This window comes from Panthera pardus, unplaced genomic scaffold (assembly GCF_024362965.1).
Source record: "Panthera pardus isolate Hobbes unplaced genomic scaffold, ASM2436296v1 HiC_scaffold_12, whole genome shotgun sequence".
In the NCBI taxonomy this organism is placed as follows: domain Eukaryota; kingdom Metazoa; phylum Chordata; class Mammalia; order Carnivora; family Felidae; genus Panthera; species Panthera pardus.
Window position 1 is genome coordinate 76239455 of NW_026526677.1, and position 20609 is coordinate 76260063.

Sequence of the window (20609 nt, forward strand, 5' to 3'; positions counted from 1 at the left end):
CTGTGTCTCTGTCTCCCTCTGCCCCTCCCCCACTCACACTCTGCTTCTCTCTCAAAAATAAACATTAAAAAAAATTAAAAAGAAACAGATAGGGGTGCCTGGCTGGCTCAGTTAGTAGAGCATGCAGCTCTTGATTTCGGAGTTGTGAGTTCGAGTCCCATGTTGACATGGAGGCTAGTTAATAAACAAAACAAAACAAAAAACACAAAAATAAATCCAGGTATAGGTAAAGGTTAGTAAATTAATCATGTAGATGAAAGTCTCAGAGACAACAATTTCAATGCTAGTTTGGTAAGCTCATCATTTCTCTAGAATTTGTCTACTAAACAGTATGGATTTTACTAATGCTATTGGGTTAAAAACAGATTAAAAAGAAGGAGGAAAAACTATTCTCCCCCTTCCCCTTGTCAAACGTAATACATGTGCTGTATAGAAAAATGGGAAAATAAAGAAATGTAATGGGAAACATATCATCTAGAATTCAATTCCCAGAAACAACCACCGATAAAATGTTGACATAATTTTATTCTTTTTTCCTACGCGTATGTTCATTTTACATGTTCGAAATCACTCTGTATACTATATACATTCATTATCCCTTTTAACATAACATCATACAATTTCCCAGTCATTAAAATATAACTTTTGTTTTTAGTTAAGTAGCCACACAATGTCGCATGAGTTTCAGGTGTATAACATAGTGATTCAACAGTTCCATACGTTACGCTACACTTTCCACAAGTGAGCTACATCTGTCACCGGGCAACAGTGTTACAATATCATTGACTTGTGTGTTTCCCTAGTGTAGTGATTATCACGTTAGCCTAACAGTACCATCGGCTGTATTTTCTATGCTGTTGCTTTCGTCTCCGAACTTATTCAATCCAAAATTGGAAGCCTGGGTCTCCCACTCCCCTTCCCGTTTTGCCCATCCCCGCACTCTCCTCCCCTCTGGCAACCACCAGTTTGTTCTCTGTATTTACGGGTTTGTTTTTGCTTTGTTTTTTAGATTCCACATACAGGTAAAATCGTACCGTATCTGTCTTTCTTTGACTTATTTTACTGAGCATAATACCCTCTAGGTTCATTCATGTTGTCGCAATGACAAGATCTCATTCTTTTTTATGACTGAATCATATTTCACTGTGTATGTGTACCACAACTTCTTTATCCATTCGTCTGCTTTTTTAAAATTATTTTTACTTATTATTTTTGAGGGAGAGAGAGAGGGAGAGAAAGGGGGACAGAGGATCTGAAGCTGGCTCCACACTGACAGCAGAGAAGACCAATGTGGGGCTCGAACTCACAAACTATAAGATCATGACCTGAATCGAAGTCAGACACTTAACTGACAGAGCGACCCAGGCACCCCACCATTCATCTACTTTTTAAAGTTTATTTATTTATTTTGAGAGGAGGGGAGGGGCAGAGACAGAGAGAGAGAAAAAAAGAGAAAATCCCAAGCAGGCTTCCCATTCAGCAGGGAGCCTGAAGTGTGGCTCCATTTCATGACCTGAGCCGAAACCAAGAGTTGGATACTTAACAGACTAAGCCACCCAGGCACCCCTATTTTATTTTTATTTTACAGAGAGAGCAAACACTAGTGGGGGACAGGGACAGAGGGAAAGAGAGAATCCCAAGCAGACTCTATGCTCAGAGTTGATTCTGTGAGCCTGGAACCACAACCCAAGCTGAAATCGAGAGTCAGATGCTCAACCAACTGAGCCCCTGAGGTGTTCCTATCCATCATATAACTTTAAATGATAATTATACTTAAAAATTATATGTAGTAAAATTTTGCATTTATCACTATTTTTTGGACATTTGGGTTTTTCAGCCTTTCATTTTATACATAACTGTCATAATACTCATTCCTATCCCCTTAAAAAATTCTTTTTCATAGGGGTGCCTAGGTGGCTCAGTCAGGTAAGCGTCCGACTTTGGCTCAGGTCATGATCCTGGGCTTCATGGGTTCGAGCCCCGTGTCGGGCTCTGTGCTGACAGCTCGTAGCCTGGAGCCTGCTTCAGATTCTGTGTCTTCCTCTCTCTCTGCCCCTCCCCTGTTGGTGCTCTGTCTTTCTGTCTCCCAAAAATAAATAAACATTAAAAAATTTTTTTTTAATTCTTTTTCATAGTATTCTGGTTACATATCTCTCATTCTCTTTCCTTTCTAGGCTAAGCTCGTCTTAAAACTTCTTCCAGTTCTCAGTTCTCCAGTTCATTTCTCAGTTTTAATGTAATAAGTCAAGTCAACAAAGATTTGTTGACTGGGTATGTCCCTTCCCTATTTAAAAATATTTACACAGTGAAACAGTCAATAGTCTCTTAAGATCCAAACTTTTCCAGATTTAATATAAAAATTTCCATTTAGTAAATGCACACCAGAAGAGATCCTACATGTAAGCCAATCCCAGCCACCACCATGTTTATGGAATTCTCCATCGCTGGTTGCTTCAAAAATGGTGCTGTGGGCCAGTGGCTAAAATTGGAGAGATTACATTTTAAATCAGTCAAGAAATATAGCCCCCAAACTACCAGGAGTTGGGTAAAGCGTTCATTATTCTTACCAATCAAAAATCTTAACCTTCTAAAAATTCTTCCCATCACCTCTTTGCACCTATGTTAGGATACCACACAAAAAGTGCAGTGAGTGGGGGAGTGCTGACTTATTCATCCATTAGAAACGATGTCCTGTTTGCACTTGAACTCCAGGTGTGGCTTTACAAACTCACTCTAAGGGATTTCCTTCCTCACTTCCACTCTATTCCTGCCCAATAAACAAGCCCCGCTTTGTTCATTCTCAACCTCACTGCCTAGGCTGGGTCCTTGGCATCAGTCTCCCACTTCCTGATCAGCCGCTAGCTACCAGCACCAAGGACTGATCTCAAGGCTCTGTTTCCTAGCTAAGGTTTCTGTCCTTATTCTAGTTTGAGGTCCTGGATCCTTTTGTGGCTAAATTCTGTTCTTCATTGCCCCATAGTACATCTTCCTAACTGGATTCCTGGACAGGATTTTTCATGCAAGCATTATGTATAATAGTGAATAACTGAAACCATCGAAATGCCAAAGATAGGGGATGGTTTTAACAGTTACAATATGATACATCTGGTTTTTAATTCAATAAGCATTTTCAATAAAAACTTTTTGAAAACCAGAATTACAAGGATACTCCTTGAAAGTGATAGAAATCTATAGCCATCTTAAATCAATAGCCATTTTAATACTCGATGAAATATACTAGAGGCATTCCTTCTAAGGTCAGAAATGAAATTAAAAAAAATTTTTTTTCCTAGAGCTGTTTGAAGCTTGCTCACTTTTAGTTTTCATTTTATATGCTCCCAGCCCAAGAGTCCTTGAATTTTTACAGTTCAGGCTGAAGTTGCTCTGGGGTAACTTGGTGTCATAGGGCTTGCACCACACTTCCTAATTTGGCTAAATAGTCGTGGCAAAAGTATCTGTGAGCCACACAGATGATAAGATTAGAAGTAGATTCACAGAGCTAGAACAAAGAATCCTCGAACTTCTATGGAACCACAAAAGACCCGGAATAGCCAAAGCAATTCTGAAAAAAGAAAAACAAAACTGGAGGCATCACAATTCCGGACTTCAAGCTGTATTACAAAGCTATAGTCATCAAGATAGTATGGTACTGGCACAAAAACAGACACATAGATCAACGGAACAGAATGGAAAGCCCAGAAATGGAAGTACAACAATATGGTCAACTAACCTTTGATGAAGCAGAAAAGAATATCCAATGGAAAAAAAAGACGGTCTCTTCAACAAATGGTGTTGGGAAAACTGGACAGCGACATGCAGAAGAATGAAACTGGACATTTTCTTACACCAAACACAAAAATAAATTCAAAATGGTTCTCCTAAAAGAGAACACAGGCAGCAACTTCTTTGACCTTGGCTGCAGCAACTTCTTATGAGACATGACTCGGGCAAGGGAAACAAAAGCAAAAATGAACTATCGGGACCTCACCAAGGTAAAAAACTTCTGCACAGGGAAGGAAACAATCAACAAAGTTAAACACGGCCTACGGAATGGGAGAAGATATTTGCAAATGACATTTCTGATAAAAGTTAGTATCCAAAATCTATAAAGAACTTATCAAATTCAACACCCAAAAAACAAATAGCCCAGTTAAGAAATGGGCAGAAGACTTTCCAAAGAAGACATCCAGTTGGCTACAGACACATGAAAAGATGCTCAACATCCCTCATCATGAGAGAAATACAAATCAAAACCATGATGAGATACCACCCCACACCTGTCAGAATGGCTAAAATTAACAACACAAAAACCAGCAGGTGTTGGCAAGAATGCAGAGAAAGTGGAACCCTCTTGCACTGTTGGTGGGAATGCAAACTGGTCCAGACACTCTGGAGAACAGTATGGAGGTTCCTCAAGAAACTAAAAATAGAACTATCCAGCAAGGACACTATAAGGTATTTACCCAAAGGATACAAAAGTACAAATTTGAAGGGGTACATGCACCCCAATGTTTACAGCAGCATTATCAAAAATAACCAAACTATGGAGACAGTGCAAGTGTCCATTGACTGAAGAATGGATAAAGAACATGTGGTGTGTGTGTGTGTGTGCGTGTGTGTGTGTGTATGTATGTGTGTATCACTCAGTCATCAAAAAGGATGAAATCTTGCCATTTGCAATTATGTGGAGGGAGCTAGAATGTATTATGCTAAGTGAAATAAGTCAATCAGAAAAAGATACCATATGATTTCACTCATGTGGAATTTAACAAAACAGATGAACATACAGGGAGAGGGGAGAAGAGAGGGAAACAAGCCACAAGAGACTCTTAATGATAGAGAATAAACTATGGGTTGACGGAGGGAGATGGGTGGGAAATGAGCTAGATGGGTGATGGGTACTAAGGAGGGCACTTGTTATGATGAGCACCTGGTGTTGTAGGCAAGCGATGAATCACTGAATTCTACTCCTGAAACCAATATTTCATTGTATGTTAACTAAAAAAAAAAAAAAGAAAGAAAGAAAGAAAGAAAAAAAATTAGAAGTAGAAAATAAGGGGCACCTGGGTGGCTCAGTTGATTGAGCACCCCACTCTTGATTTTGGCTCAGGTCATGATCACACAGTTGGTGAGATCCAGCCCCACGTCTGGCTCTGTGCTGACAGTGTGGAGTCTGCTTGGGATTCTCTCTCTGTGTCCCTCCTCTGCTTGCACACATGTGCGTGCACTCTCTCTCAAAATAAATAAATAAACTTTAAAAATACATCAGAAATTAAAAAAAAGGGGGGGGTTAAAAGAAGCATATGTGGGTAGTCTTTTTTTTTAATAAATGTTTATTTTTGAGAGAGAGAGAGAGAGAGACAGAGACAGAGACAGAGCACAAGCAGGGGAGGGGCAGAGAGAAAGGGAGACAGAATCCAAAGCAGTCCAGGCTCTGAGCTGTCAGCACAGAGCCCGATGCGGGGCTCGAACCCACAAACTGTGAGATCGTGACCTGAGCCAAAGCCAGACGCTCAATCAACCGAGCCACCCAGGTGCCCCTATGTGAGTAATCTTAGCAATTGTTGAGTCTTAAGGGGAATTTGGGATTCATCACCCTATTTTTTCTATGTGTAAAGTATTTCATAATATGTTGTTTTCAAGGATTTACTTTAGATATAAGGAAGCATTTATTCATGGAAATAATTGAAAGGCTGAGGAAGACCTCCCTTGGTCATCTTTATTTATTAAAAAACAAAACAAACACAGGAGTTAGTCACCTCTCCAGAACGGTTCAGCTCACAAAGGTGTTCCTTCCTCTGAGAATAGCTCACCACCACCGTATCCCTGACTCCCTGCCCCCACTAATCCACTGACCACACTGCCGTGGACTCTGTTCTCGGCCATGGCTAAGTTCACCAGGTAGACAAAGCCCAAGGTGGCCCAGTTGGATTCTTGCTGGCAAAGACTGAAAACTGAGAGTTAGGGCACCGGGGTGGCTCAGTTGGTTAGATGTCCGACTCTAGATTTTGGCTCAGGTCATGATCTCAGGGTTCTTGGGATTGAGCCCCAAGTCAGGCTCTGCATTGACAGCACAAGCCTGCTTGGGATTCTCTGCCTTTCTCTCTCTTTGACCCTCACCTGCTCTCTCTCTCAAAAATAAACATTTTAAAAATAGTGTTAATAAAAATTTTTAGAAGTGGGTTTCTGTGAGACTCACTTCTCACCTGTTAATACGTTTTGCCCCCCATCCTGCCTTTTTTTCCCCCCCCCCCGATCCGGAGCTGCCTCCAGTAAGTCACTATAACTGCAACTAAAAGAATCCTTACTAATAAAACTGGCTGTAGTTTTGTCTGGTTTAATTATAGCGCTTGCTTGAAGCACATGTATGTGGGCTAAACCTCTTGACTCTGGTTTATAATCCCACATCTCTGCCACTAAGAGAGAGAGAGTAGAATCTACTGGGTGGAGAGACTCAGGTCTACCCTCTTTCCCCAGCAGAAACTTGCTTCCCTTTCACATGAAAAACTTCCTTGGCAAACCGACGAACCTTGCCTAACTAGTTGTAAGCGGAGATGAGAAAGGTGCAAAGATAGGTGGCCTAGAACAACCTTCTACTCTGAGAGTGACACTTGATCAATGCAGAGGTGACAAGGGACAAAGTGACAAGGCAATCGAGGAAGTCTTGCTTCTAGAGGCACGTTCAGCAGTGACTGAAGATTTAACACATCCCAGGTTCTGATGTCAGCCTTTGGACTCTTTAGGTCTGGAATTGCTCTAAAACTATAGTTCAACAGGGTGGATTAAATAGCTAATAAATAGCTATTAGTGTAATAGTGTAATAAATAGCTAGCGTCTCCTACCAGGGCAGAAATGTTTGTCTGTTCAGATATACCTCAAGGACTTTCACATTAATTGGCCTTCAGTAAATGTTATCGCATGAAGTTACAGCTTTTGCAGTTTTCTAAGCCCAAACAAGGTCTGCCCCTAATGTGGCCCGGCAGGTGTCAATGTCGGACAATTCTCAGTACTGTGTTGTTTGGAAAACCCTTTAGAAAACAAACAAACAAAACAATAGCTCTACAAGCTGATCATGACAAAGGTGCCGTGCCAAAATGTACCAAAGAAAAACTGAAGTATTTCACCTTTCAAAGGCACACAGCAAATCCGGTCACATCAAAATCGTCTATCAACAATCCCCATCAATCTTGCTCAAACTGTGGACTGGGAAAGGGGCCAGGAGAGCTTCAAGGGCGCTGGGAGGCAAAACAGCTGGTCAGTGGTGGGAGTGAGGAGCGGTGGGCTCCGTGAACGGGCGATCAGACAGCATCTACCACTTTCGTTCACATCTGATTTCTCTTCTCTGACTTTAACAGTTGCCGCTGTTTCCCTGCTGTCTTGGATGATCCAGGAAATGAAGTCTTTGCACAGTGAGCTCACTCGAGAAAGAAGTTGCTTTTTATGCAGAGCCCCGTGGTGCTGCCAGCACAGAAGAAGCTCTTGCCATGCAGTTAGATAGTTAGGGCAGTGTTTATTCACCTGTCCTCTTTTCCCCAAGACCAAATGTTCATTGAATTGCACTAAACGTTTCTGAAGGTGAGTACAGACCGAATGTTCCTTTCAGAGTGGTTGAAAATAATCCTATTATAACCAGCCTTATTAATGTGATTTCAACTTTATGCAGCATGTAAGGTTTCTGGGCTGTGGTTTATTTGGCCACAGTAAGCTTGGCCTGGAACCATAAATATGTGGCTGTCTTACTTCCTCAGGAATTTTTCTTCCCTTGCCATATGAGCAATCTAGACTTACCCTTTCATTTTCCATGCCTTTCCAAAATCATTTGTGTGTCACTAATTTGTTCATTGTCACCCAACAAGTATTTCTTAATATTGCAAGTGCCTAAACCCCTTTTTAGAAGTAGAATCACAGGAAGGAGAGTGATGGAGCCTGGTCTGAGCACCGTTCTATTTTGATTGGCTACTTGAGAGAAATTTACTGGTCAAGGCAGAATTACCTGACTTCTAGGGGGAAAAAAAAATGTATCTTCTCTCCATTTTCTTTCATGACGTGTGCCCTGGGACTGTGTGAGAAGTGGGGTCAGGACAAGGGGTGGGGGACAGGTAGTCAAGATCCTTTCCTCCATCTGCAGAGGGTGGGGGGTGCCTCCCAGAGTTAAGGTCTGGTCCTGAGTTAGGATCTGGTTTACTTGAGTGTAGCCACACACATAAGTACTAATGTGGGGCAGGTACCATAGAAAAGCCTAGTGTTGATATGTTTGAATTTCTGTGATTGTGTAGGATTTGTCCTAACTTGCTTTAGTCAAGTGAGACTTGGGATTGGGGTAGAAGGACAGTGCTGGTGAACCTGGAGGGGATTTGGGGAGGCCAGTGTGATACTTAACAAGATGTACCCTACACTTCTGTTGTATTATTTTCTTAGTAATTATTTTAGAGTTCAATCTTTTTTTTTTTTTTAAGATTTTTATTCTTAAGTAATCTCTATACCTAATGTGGGGCTCGAACTCCCAACCATGAGATCAAGAGTCACTTGCTCTACCAACTGAACCAGCCAGGCACCCTTAGAGTCCAAAGTCTTTTGCATAACCTTTATGAATGCAGAAATGAAATTGTTTTGTAAGTGTCTCCTAAAATGTAAAATTAAGAGTGGTGTTCATTCATTCATCTATTCATGTATTTAAGAAATATTTATGAAACACCTCATGTTGCCAGGCATTGCACTGTGTGATGTTAATATACTTATTTTGATGTCAAAATAACTTTCTTTTTTTTTATTCCATTAATTTATTTTTTGAGGGTGGTGTAGGGGCAGAGAGAGGGACAGAGAGAATCCCAAGCAGGCTCCTTCCTGTCAGTGCAGAGCCTGATGCAGGGCTTGATCTCATGAAGGTGAGAGCATGACCTGAGCTGAAATCAAGAGTCGGACGCTTAACCCACTGAGCCACCCTTGCGCCCCTTACTTTCTTTTGCATAAGTCTTGTATTCCATAACTTTCACATGTGACTACAAATAATGTCTATTCTAGGAGGAAGTAGTTTAACAAGAAAAATGCAGAGGTAAATCCTGCCAATATTTAAAGAATTATATAAATATTTCTAACAGTAATTGAAATTTCACTATGTACATTTTTCGGATCTCCCAACATTCTTGTATCACTCTTCAGTCAAGGAAGTGTGCAAGAGGAACTCAAGTACATAAAGAGTAACACCCTAAAGTAAATACAGTAAGTTTTCATATTGTCTCTTCGTGACAACGCCTTTCAGGGGCAGTAACGTTTTGCACTTGGGGAAAAAGAGAAGACCTTATAAATTGGTATTAGGCTTGTTTTTCTACCAGTGATTTCACAGGGCAATGAATAATAAATTGGGGATTGTCATTGAATTTACACAATTCTTAACAATCTTTAACTAACAATCATCTCCACACTCAACTGCCCAATTACGCACAGTTAAAGAATTATGCCTGACAAAGGAAACAATCTCCACCTACTTGCATCCGGGTTAGCCTTTCCAGGCACATCTTCTCACAGACTGCTCCCCACTTCCTTGTAAGTACAGAATATGGGGAGGGGCTCTGGACTGCCCTTTTCTCTCTTCAAGGGAAAAACTGGAAAGTATACTGAGCAGGTCAATGTTGAGTCACAGGAATCTCAAATCCAGGAATCTCAAATCCATCCAGAGAAAAGAACTCATCTGAGGGTGGCCTTGTGGAGCCCAGCTGGCCAGCTTGGTGCCGGTGGAAAGGCCTGAGGCCGTCAGAATGTGTTCTGGGGATTCCTAGGAAATATCAAATGTCTTTGGTGAGGAGTCCCAGGACGGGCTGCAAATGTACCATTTCCCCGAGGAAGAGCCAAGAGTGAGTTAGACTTGCAGCAACCAGAGTCGTCCTTGCCCTTGGTCTCAAAGAATTCTGTCCTATATCAAATTTTGGAACTGAATAGATCATCCTCGGACACGCTGTGCGCTGATTACTCACTTGGCTTGATAAAATAGGCCTTAATTTATGGACTTCTCCTCTACACCGCGTTAGCAATCCTCAGAGTCCTGAAGCCCTTCTTTACACCTGACCTTGTTGTCTTCATACTTGCCAAGGAAAGCCAGTTCTTCCTGTGTAATATTCCTTGGAAACTGAGAGGCCTTTAACTACACAAGAAATACTTTGGTTTATCCTTACCAAATTAAAGACAATCATAGAAACCTTAAAATTCTAAGAATCTTAGAATAACAATTTTAGCATTTAGAATAACAATTGCTTACTGACGGCTGGTAGCCAGGGTTGTTTTGGCCCGCCCACTACCCCGTCCTCTTCAGATAACAGCATCTCCCTTTGGGGAACTCCCTCCGCTGTTGGTCCATGAAGTTTAGGTAAACCTACCCTGTAGCTCCACAAGAGTATCTAAAGAGAGTCTACATCTCCTGATCACAGTGATTGTTTCAAGAATGACACTTGGTGCAGGTTGGGCCAATGAGAGTCAGCCTTATTTGATGGAGCTTCTGATGCTGGTCATCACGGCTCTAATTCATGTGTAGCATCTACACTTGAAAGCTTCAGGGGCTTCTTCACGTCACAGCAAATCATTCACATAGCCAATTTTTCCTGATACTTACACACTTTATAGTGGGGAACACATTTACCAACAGATTATTTCAGCAATACATTAAGAGCCTTCATTCATTCAACAAGTGTTCAGTGAAATGATGAAAACTACTAGATGCCTGGTTCAGTGCTAGGGATGGAGTTGTGAATGAAATATGATCCCGGCCCCATGATATTCTGAACGATGTCTATATGGGAGCACACAGGAGAGTCATGTAACCTACCCTACATTTGTGCACATGGGGGTCCAGGAAGGCTTCCTGGAGGAATGGCCTCCTAACTATCTCTGAATTGATTCTCCTTTAATTTTAATTTAATCTCATTCTCACATCTATCTCAGTTCAGGCATTTTGTTTCATATCTGAAGTATACCAACGGTTTTCCAACTGGATTAGATACTTGTGTTCTTATCCTGGTCCTTACTCCCAATTCATCTTTTACTAATGAAAGAATGATTTTTTTTTCTTAGAAACATTTTACTGAAGTATAATATACACACATAAAAGCACATATGTAAGTCTGAAGCTTAATGAATTTACTCAACAAAACATACCCAATTAACCAGTGCCTATATCAATGAACATGGCCAGCACACCAGGAGACTATCTCATGTCAACTTCCATATGCTCACCTCCCCTCACAAATGAGTTTTTTTGTTTTGTTTTTTAAGTAGGCTTCTAGCCCATTGTGGGGCTTGAACTCACAACCTTGAGATCAAGACCTGAGATCAAGGGTTGAATGCTTAACCAACTGAGCCACCCAGATACCTGGCAAAAGATCTTTTAAAAATACTCGTTATATTGATCCTTTGCTTTATTAAAACCTTTCGAGGATTCTCAACAGCCTTCAGGATAAAACCCCATCTCCTTAGTCAAACTAAACCCCTAGTGATTTCTAACCTACCATCTTCATCCTGTTTGGCTGTTGCTATGCTGCTCCTTCTGTTTAGACGAACATCTCAGCCCTGTTCCCAATTTTAATCGTTCCTAATTATTCCAGGAACCACCTTCTCAAAGCCTTCTATAATTCTTTCTCTCTGCACTGTTTCAGATTCTTGAAGGTAGAAATGGTATTTTTCAGTCCAGGTTCCTAACTGGTTAAATAAATAAATGAGAACACCTGGCTTTGTTACTTTCCCTTAACGCCTTTCCTCCTTTCCATCCCTCTAAAATAAGAACAAACCGTTGCTCAGGGAATAAATCAATGAGTATGATCTTCAATCAGTTGTTTGTAGAGGAGTCATGATTGGTTTCCATTGATCCAACTACACCCTCCTGCCAGGTAATCCCTTTCCCCAACATCAAAATAAGACTAAAGTAGGAGTTGCTGATCCCTCACTCTACCAAGGTAAGTAGATACTATGGAAATTGATATTCATGAGATAGGAGCCATTCTGCCCATAAAAAGTTGGTTTAATTGGAATATCTGAAGGACTTACAGGAAAATTGGGAGTGGGGGAAGGAAGCAAGGAAGCAGGTTAACATTTACCAAATGCTTACCTACCATATGCTGGATACAACGTTAGCCTCTATCTGTGATGTCTTATTTACTTCAAGTGGGGGAGGAATGTGCATAAATATATGGGTTTTTGAATTGCATAACAAGAAAAGCCAATATATCCTTTCCTTCTTTTGGTTGAAGAAGGAAACACTTGGGCACTTATAGCTTTTTTTTTAGAATTAAAAATAACAGAGTGGGGCACCTGAGTGGCTCAGTCCGTTAAGCATCTGGTCATGAGCATCGGCTCAGGTCATGATCTCACGGTTCTTGAGTTTGAGCCCCACATTGGACTCTGGGCTGACAGCTCAGAGCCTGGAGCCCGCTTCAGATTCTGTGTCTCCCTCTCTCTACCCCTCTGCTGCTTGCACTGTCTCTCGCATTGTCTCAAAAATAAATAAACATAAAAAAAATAACAGAGTGGAACTGAAATTCATAACTCCAATGACAATTTGGTTAAGTAGCTTAAAAATTATACCATGAAATTAAAAAATAAAAAATAAAAAAACTCCACAACATTATAACAAGTTTTAGTGTGTAGGAGAAAGTAGGTATAGCCAGAACATCTAATGCTATCCGGCTCCCAAATTGTCCCTGTGGGCCAGAAGGCAGTGCCACATGAAACCATCTTTATAGAAGCTTTCAAAATCTATACTTGATTTTTTAAAATATTTATTTTGAGAGAGAGCATGTGTACACAAACGGCCAGAGAGAGAGAGAGAGACAGGGAGAGGCAGAATCCCAAGCAGGCTCCACCCTGTCAGCACAGAGCCCAAGAGGGTGGGGGGCTCAATCCCATGAACTGTGAGATCATGACCTGAGCAGAAATCAAGAGTGTGATGGTCAACTGACTGAGCCACCTGGGTGTCCCCTCTGTACTTGATTTTTAATGAAAAAGTTCTTCCTGGTAAATCCTAATGGCAAATCCAAGTTTGTTTGTTTGTTCTGTATGCATAATATCAAACACATCCGACAGGTTGGTCCCATTCCCAGCAAATCCATTTCTCCTCTAACATCCCGTAACTCAATATGGCACTGGGCTGGGGTGCTGGCAATGCACAGCTGTCAAATACTAAAAATTCTCCCCAAACTGCCTCATCTCCTTAGGTCAGCAGCCCACCTATGGCCTATTTGGAATTTTGCTGAAAAACAGTTTAATGACATAAATGAAGGCCTAAACCTAGAAATTCAAATTCAACTTGTAGGAAAAAAAAATTTGCTCAACTGGCTATAGAAATGCATGCCTGGATTGTTGACTCACTGATAACAGTGGAAGCAGCTGTGAGCTACTCACCTTTTATAGCCAAAACTTGGGTGCTCTAATTGTTTCTTCAGTGCTTAATAAAACTTAGTAGTGCCGTTCATTCATTCAACTCCCGGACCAAGCAGTAATTTCCTGGAGGACAAAGGCCCAAAGGGCCATATGTTTATCTTTGGTTTCAGAGTCCTCCTCGCCCTTGTACCAAGAACGTTCTGGGCCAGCAGTGAGGAGTATGTAGAGGTGGAGTGAGGGAAAAGAATGTTTCAGATTGCTCAGAAAACGTTTATTCTTCTGATCCTCTGCTGGGGAGGAAGGCGGAGGGGAGAGAACGTTCTTGTGGCAGTGGGATTTAACTATCCACCCTGAAAACTTGGTTTCACAAACGCACAACCCCTGTGGGTCGCGCCACTGGCCTGTCTCGGAGGGTCACGAGGTCACGGTCACCGCCGCCGTGGCCGCGCCGCAGCCCGCACGTTTCCGCGGCCTCTCGCGCTCCCTCCCTCCGGCAGGCGTCGCTGGCCACCGCAGGGCGGCGAGGAAGGAAGCGGACTCGATCTTCCGTCCCGACGCCCGGGGACTCGGCACCCCCGGCCCGCCTTCTCCACGAGTCCGCTCTAGCGCCCTCTGCACGCGCCCAGCGACCAACCGGGTCCTCCCTCTGGAAGGCGAAGGTGCAGGCCACCGCGACTGAACACCGGGGCGCCCCTGGGAGGGAGCCGCGGGCAGGCCCGGGCTCAAGGCCAGGGAGCTGGGCGCGCGGAAAGGCCCGGGACCCCCCGAGGTGGGGTCCGGAGAGCGGGTGAGGGGCCCGGGCGGCGCGGCCGAAGGTCCGGGAGTCCTGGACTGGGCGGGGACGGGCGGAGGCGCTGCAGGAAACGCCCGGGGCCGGCAGTGCCGGTCGGGCCGGGGGCGCGGTGGAGGGGAGGGACGGGGCGGCGCCCGGCGGGGCTGCCCGGGCCGCGCGCTTAGCCCTGGCGGCGCGCCCCGCGGGGACTCTTCGGGAGGAGTGCCAGGCCCGCGAGCCTTGGGATTCCGGGACCGCCCTCTCCCGCTCCAGGGCCGGCGGCGAGCGGCAACGACGGCCGGAGCCGCAGCGGCAGCATGAGAGCGGGCGCCGCGGCCCCACGCCTGCGGACGCGCGGCGAGCGGCGGCGGCCGTGCCTGCGCGCGCCATGGGGGCGCCGTGGGGCCGGGCGGCCGGCCGGCGCTTCGGGCGGCGCCGGGGCCGGGGGCTTCTGCCGAGCGCCTCCGCGCTGGCGGCGGCCGGCCTGCTGTGCACCGCTCTGGCCGCCTTCTGCTGCTGGAGGCAGCTGCCGCCGCTGCCCTGGGCATCCTCCGCCCCGCCGCGGCCGGTGGCCGTGCTGCTGTGGTGGGAACCCTTCGCGGGGCGCGACAGCGGCGCGAGGCCGCCCCCGGACTGCTGGCTGCGCTTCAACATCAGCGGCTGCCGCCTGCTCACCGACCGTGCGGCCTATGGGGAGGCCCAGGCGGTGCTTTTCCACCACCGTGACCTCGTGAAGGAACCCCGTGACTGGCCCCCGCCCTGGGGCGCCCCGGTGCTCTGGGCAGATGAGCTGGAGTTGCGGGTGTTGGACGACGAGGAGGCGGTGGCCGCCGAAGCCCTGGCCACCTCGGGCCTCAGGCCCCCGGGCCAGCGCTGGGTGTGGATGAACTTTGAGTCGCCCTCCCACTCCCCGGGCTTGCGGAACCTTGCGGGGAACCTCTTCAACTGGACCCTCTCCTACAGGGCCGACTCGGACATCTTCGTGCCTTACGGGTACCTCTATCCCAGGACCCATCCCAGCGACCAGCCGCTAGGCCTGGCCCCGCCGCTGGCCCGGAAACGGGGGCTGGTGGCCTGGGTGGTGAGCAACTGGGATGAGCGCCAGGCCCGGGTCCGGTACTACCACCAGCTGAGCCAGCACGTGTCGGTGGACGTGTTCGGCAGGAGCGGGCCTGGCCGGCCGGTGCCCAGCATTGGCCTTCTGCACACAGTGGCCCGCTACAAGTTCTACCTGGCCTTTGAGAACTCGCAGCACCTGGATTACATCACTGAGAAGCTCTGGCGCAACGCGTTGCTGGCCGGGGCCGTGCCCGTGGTGCTGGGCCCCGACCGTGCCAATTATGAACGCTTCATGCCCCGCGGTGCCTTCATCCACGTAGACGACTTCCCTAGTGCCTCCTCCCTGGCTGCCTACCTGCTCTTCCTCGACCGAAACCCAGCAGTCTACCGTCGCTACTTCAGCTGGCGCAGGAGCTACGCCGTGCACATCACCTCCTTCTGGGACGAGCCTTGGTGCCGGGCCTGCCAGGCTGTGCAGAGCGCCGGGGACCGGCCCAAGAGCATACGCAATTTGGCTCGCTGGTTTGAGCGGTGAAACCCCGGTGTGACCCAGGGAGGTCAGATCGTCAGCTTTTGACCCTCAGCTGCACATCTCCTTGGCTGGTCGAGTTTTCCAAACACCCATTTTTACTCTATGGGGGAAAGGTGATTTACCAATTAATATGATTCAGCATAAAGACTGGGTAGGAAGGATCCCTGGTTCTCATGGTTTTGTTTTTTTGTTTGTTTGGTTTTTTGGGGTTTTTTTTTGCACAGCTAGCAGTTGGGCTCTGTCTGCTGTAGGTGGGCATCAGTGTTCACCGGTGAAGAAGGGAGCCCTCCCTCACCTTGTAACCAGGACGGATGTGAAACAGTAGCTTAACTACCAGAAGCCTTTGAGTCAGTTGCTCTTTTTTTCCTCATCTGTCACGGGCTATATAGGTGGCCTGTGCTGAATCCAAATCCATACACACTGCTCCTTGACTCACATTGCACTGGGCGAATGTGTAGCAAGCCCCCCATTCCAGAAGGAGCCTTGTTGCAGAATAGTGAAAGGACTGTGGCCGCAAGTGGGTCTCATGACTTCCTCAAAGTCTCATCTCCTAAAAAACGGTGAGGAGGGTGGTCCAATGATCCATGGACCGTTCCTTAACAAGTACTGTTTGTTCTCCTGCTGTCTGAGTACAAAGACGATGCTAGATTGCCCTTGGGGAAGAGTTAGGATGAATATACAGGTGTACCTCACTTTACACACACGTATTTTTGAAACACTGCTTTTAAATCAAATCCCCAATTCACTGCTTTAGGAGACGTCAGTGTTTAATGCAGTCCTCTGGGGAATCCCTTTACAATGTGAATAAGCATCTCCTAACTTATTTCCTCTGTGTCTGTTTTTCTATAACCAAAATTTTTAAAAAGTGTATTAAAATTAGAGATGTGAAAAAAGCAGAAGCGACCTTCTTCTCCCCTCTGTCCAGAAAACCAGCCCGTGTTTACCAACAGAAGAGAAGGAAGCCGCAGTGCCACTTTCCACAGAGTTATTTGTTTGTATCGTTTTACTGGACGGGAAAATTAAGCAGGAACGTACTGGCGGAAGTACCTGTCTGCAGGACAGAGAAAAGAGATTGTGCCGCAATATGGCAAAAGGAAAAAAGTTTCATGGTGTCTATTAATGGCAGTTTTTGTTTCTGTCAGTTTTCAGTTAAATGTTTAATTGCTAGGGAATGGAACTAAATTAGTGCCTGCAATGAGCCGTGGTTTTCTGTTAAAATATAAATCTGCCATTCTCCCCGGGGCCGGCTGCTTCCCCTCCTAGTCTGCATGGTAGTACTTACGGTATGGCCTCACATTTCTAGTGCCCTTGAGCCTGTGCCGTGGACCAACTTTGAAAATGGTATGCATTGACTTGAAAAGGTGAACAAGCAGCATATTTACTAGGAGTGACCGCGTGCCTCCTCTGTGCCAAACACTGGGCTTGGGGTGCCAGGAGAGACACACACATGTGTAAGGCGAGGTCCTTTTCTTGAAGGCTATTAGAATCTGCCCTTGCCAACAGGTAAAATAGAACTTTGATCAGTCAATCGGCAGAACCTACTTGTTTAAAGTGACATTCTTTAATACAGACCATAGGTCAGTTATTAGAAAACCAGTTGATTTATAGCCTCAAATAATGGTTTATTTTTCTCTTTGACTTATTACAATAAGGACCTTCAGTGACTGATTATTGTGAGCATGGTCTAAGATTAGGTTTATATAAAGTTGTGCTGTAAACTGTAATTTTGCTTTTGATTAGGGCAATTAGCTGAATCATTAAGTTTTATCTCTACGAGTATTCATTGCAGACTCACTTAAAAAGTTCACTGAAATCCAGGCGCTTCAATTTTTTTTCCTTAAAAGGAGAAATTAAAGCCCATAGATAACATTTCCTTATTAAAATATTATAGTGTGGGCGGAATTACAAAGTATCAGTCAACCAATAAAAAAAAAGGAAAAATTCTCTTCTTATACTGAGTATTTATGAGAGATTGGCAAGTGATCTTGGGGTTCCTGGGAATCTAGATGGGCAGTGGGAGAGTGGATTTTGAAGGTACTCTGGCTTGAATTCCAGCTGTGTGACTTCTGCAAGTTAGTAATAACCTTGAAGGGCACCTGGGTGGCTCAGTCAGTTAAGCCTCTGACTCTTGATTTCGGCTCAGGTCATGATCTAATGGTAGCGAGATCAAGCCCTGTGTCTGGCTCTGCACTGGGCATGGAACCGGCTTAAGATTCTCTCTCCCTCTCTCTCTGCCCCTCTACTGCTTGCACTTGCTTTCTCTCTCTAAAATAATAAGAACAACAACAACCTCGAGCCTCAGATTCCTTATCTGTAAGATGGGGAGGGAAAATACTTCATAGCTCATTGTGAGCTTTGTGGAAACTAAAATAAGTAAAGGGGCCTAACACGTGGCAATCACTCAATTGGTAAGAGATTTTTTTTTTCCTTTTTTTGTTGCAGTGATTTCAAGGTGCCTCCATATCGATTTGTATGTCTTAATTTAAATCTCAACATATGTTTCAGGATATATCTCAAATAAAAAGGAAGGGGCCTCATTATATATTTCAAGTGTATTCCTAAAGCTAAACCCTATTATTTCAAGAATCATCATTGCTATTTAGATCGAGCTTGAATTTGCAGGCTATTCTTTCTTTGAAAGACAAATTGTTAAGTTATATTGTTACATGAGTATTATTTTACTGATGTTCTTCTTAGTTACAGTAAATCTTGTTAAAACTAACCACATATTTATTGAATATTTAGCGTAAGGAAGGTATAATTGCATTTTTATTTGTGTGCAAATTTTGGGTCTAGAACAGCCAGAATAGTTTTTGAGACTGATTTCATCAAAGAGTAAGAGAAATATGTCAATTGCTCATTTTATCTTATTTTTCACATCATTCTAAATTGAGTAGGTTAAAATGTCATATCTGATAATATAAAAATGCATCATATATATTTAAAAATGTCTTTTCTATGATCATCATGCCCCACCCCCCTTGAAGGCCTAAACTTTACTTTCAAGTTTATTACAAATTGAATATTTTAGCACTTGATGACTCTAATGATATGATTGTGCCTGGAATGATAGTGGGATCGGGAAGACAGTGTGACTGGCTTTCAGCATCCACACTCGTTTCTGGTGTCCAAGCCCTTCCCTGGTGGTAAGTTAGAAGAGACAGGGTGGCTTCATGGAAAGAGTTTGCAACTGGGAGTCAGAACCTGGATGTGTTTCTGCCACTTTCTGCCCCTGCCGTCCTAATTAGGTGAGTTACTTAAACTCTCTGGGTTTTAGCTTCCTCCTTTATAATGCACAAATGCCCCTAGAGAATGAGGATTACATGGGACGACGTGTACCACAGTGCTTTGTACATTGTGAAGTGCTGTACGGTTACAGTGTGCTCTAAGTTTTCAAAGTTCTAGAGCAGGATGAAAACAGACTTCTCTCTGTAAAGGGCCGGGGTAAATATTTTAGGCTTTGCAGGCCATACAGTTTCTGCTGCCGCTAAACTCTGCCGATGCAGCACAAAAACAGCCGTTGGCAATATGTAAACAGATGGGGTACCTGGATTTGGCCGTAGTCAGTCAACTCTGTGCTAGACATTTAGACATCTGGGGAATTTGAGAACCTACCTGATGGGTGTTTCTTAAAAGGGATTTGAGAATTGGAATTTAAGAATTTTGGAGATAGACCCTCCTCGGTTCCTAGATCAGCTTGGCAACTTTCGCTAATTGTCTTACCTTGGGTACGTTATTTAAACTTTCTGTGCTTTGGCATCTCTAATTAAAGGTAATCATCTATGGTTGACAGAGGTGTTGGGGGAATTAGATGAGACACAAAGTACTCAGTACGGTGTCTGGCACATAGGAAGCACCTGGAAGATGTTAGCTATGATTATCACCATTCCATTTTATAGAGGAAGTTGAGGTCCAGACCTCTGAAGGACCTGCTTGAGGTTACGGTAGTAGAGGCAGGACCAGCCGTGCTTGAGCAAGTCACAACCCCTGGAGCCTCTGTCACTTGAACTGCAGAATGGGGGAGGGGGGGTTGGACATCTTCTCTTGGGACCTTCTAGTTTCACTTGCCATCGTTCTACCAACTGGCACCCCACAGTTTAAAGAACTAATTCACCTCCCCAGGTGCCTTCCTGGTAGTCTGGAAATGACTTCCTACCCAGCAGCAATAAACAGGAAGAAAACCAGGCACCAGAGAGGGAGACTCTGATTTAGCATTATATATATATATATATATGTGTGTGTGTGTGTGTGTATGTGTGTGTGTGTTTTAAAGTGTCACATGCCTTAGATAGGAGGGAAGGGAGCCAAGTTCTTGGTAATTAGTATGGTGAATAATCGCATTACGTTTCAAGTCCTTTTTGGATGTATCTCAGGGACTTTTATGCTACCCATTCTTGAAGCAAATCAAGTATTTATGTACGCGTGTTCAGATTGTTTTGACAAAGTGATTAAAGTGTTACCGTGGAAAATGACTCCTTGTTTATGATGTGTCTCCTCCAGGCACTAATGTGTCCCACCATGACACGTGGGAGTGTTTCTTGGTTGAGGGGTTCCTGTTAAGTTCGTCAGTCTTAGATTGGTAACTAAAATGTGACGTGTTTGTCTCTTCTGAGTGGCTCGAGGTCTAATTCCAGCTCATCCTCTTACCTTTCTTGCCTGGCTTCTTTACTTTAACCCGGTGACTTGTCTCCAAGGGCAGAAGTAGTGTATTCCTTGCTCCTTCCAATTTATTTTATTAACTGCTCCAACACACTCTCTGTACCGTCTTTACTTCCTGTCCAGTAGACCAAATAATGCCATTTTAAAAGAGGCAGAACAAAGACTGGGAACATGATGGTGGGCAGACGCATCCTTCTTCAACTAACATTCAAATTATTGAAAAGG

The 20609-nt window shown here is 44.4% G+C and overlaps 1 protein-coding gene across 1 annotated transcript; it reads left to right on the forward strand.

The window, feature by feature from the left end:
• Positions 1-3938: 3938 nt before the first annotated feature.
• On the forward strand, positions 3939-20197 carry FUT4 (fucosyltransferase 4). Its single transcript, XM_019449558.2, has 4 exons — positions 3939-3992; positions 9777-9851; positions 13775-14021; positions 14155-20197. Exons 1-4 carry the CDS (start codon positions 3939-3941, stop codon positions 15726-15728), a joined length of 1950 nt encoding a protein of 649 aa, XP_019305103.1. The 3' UTR covers positions 15729-20197.
• Positions 20198-20609: the final 412 nt, after the last annotated feature.

Excerpts from the sequence above, each read along its gene's own strand:
- FUT4 (XM_019449558.2), top strand. The coding sequence starts at position 3,939 with ATGACTCGGGCAAGGGAAACAAAAGCAAAAATGAACTATCGGGACCTC. Across the intron at positions 3,993-9,776 it reads ACTATCGGGACCTCACCAAG|GAAATATCAAATGTCTTTGG; the intron begins GTAAAAAACTTC and ends GGGGATTCCTAG. Across the intron at positions 9,852-13,774 it reads TCCCCGAGGAAGAGCCAAGA|GGTCACGAGGTCACGGTCAC; the intron begins GTGAGTTAGACT and ends CCTGTCTCGGAG.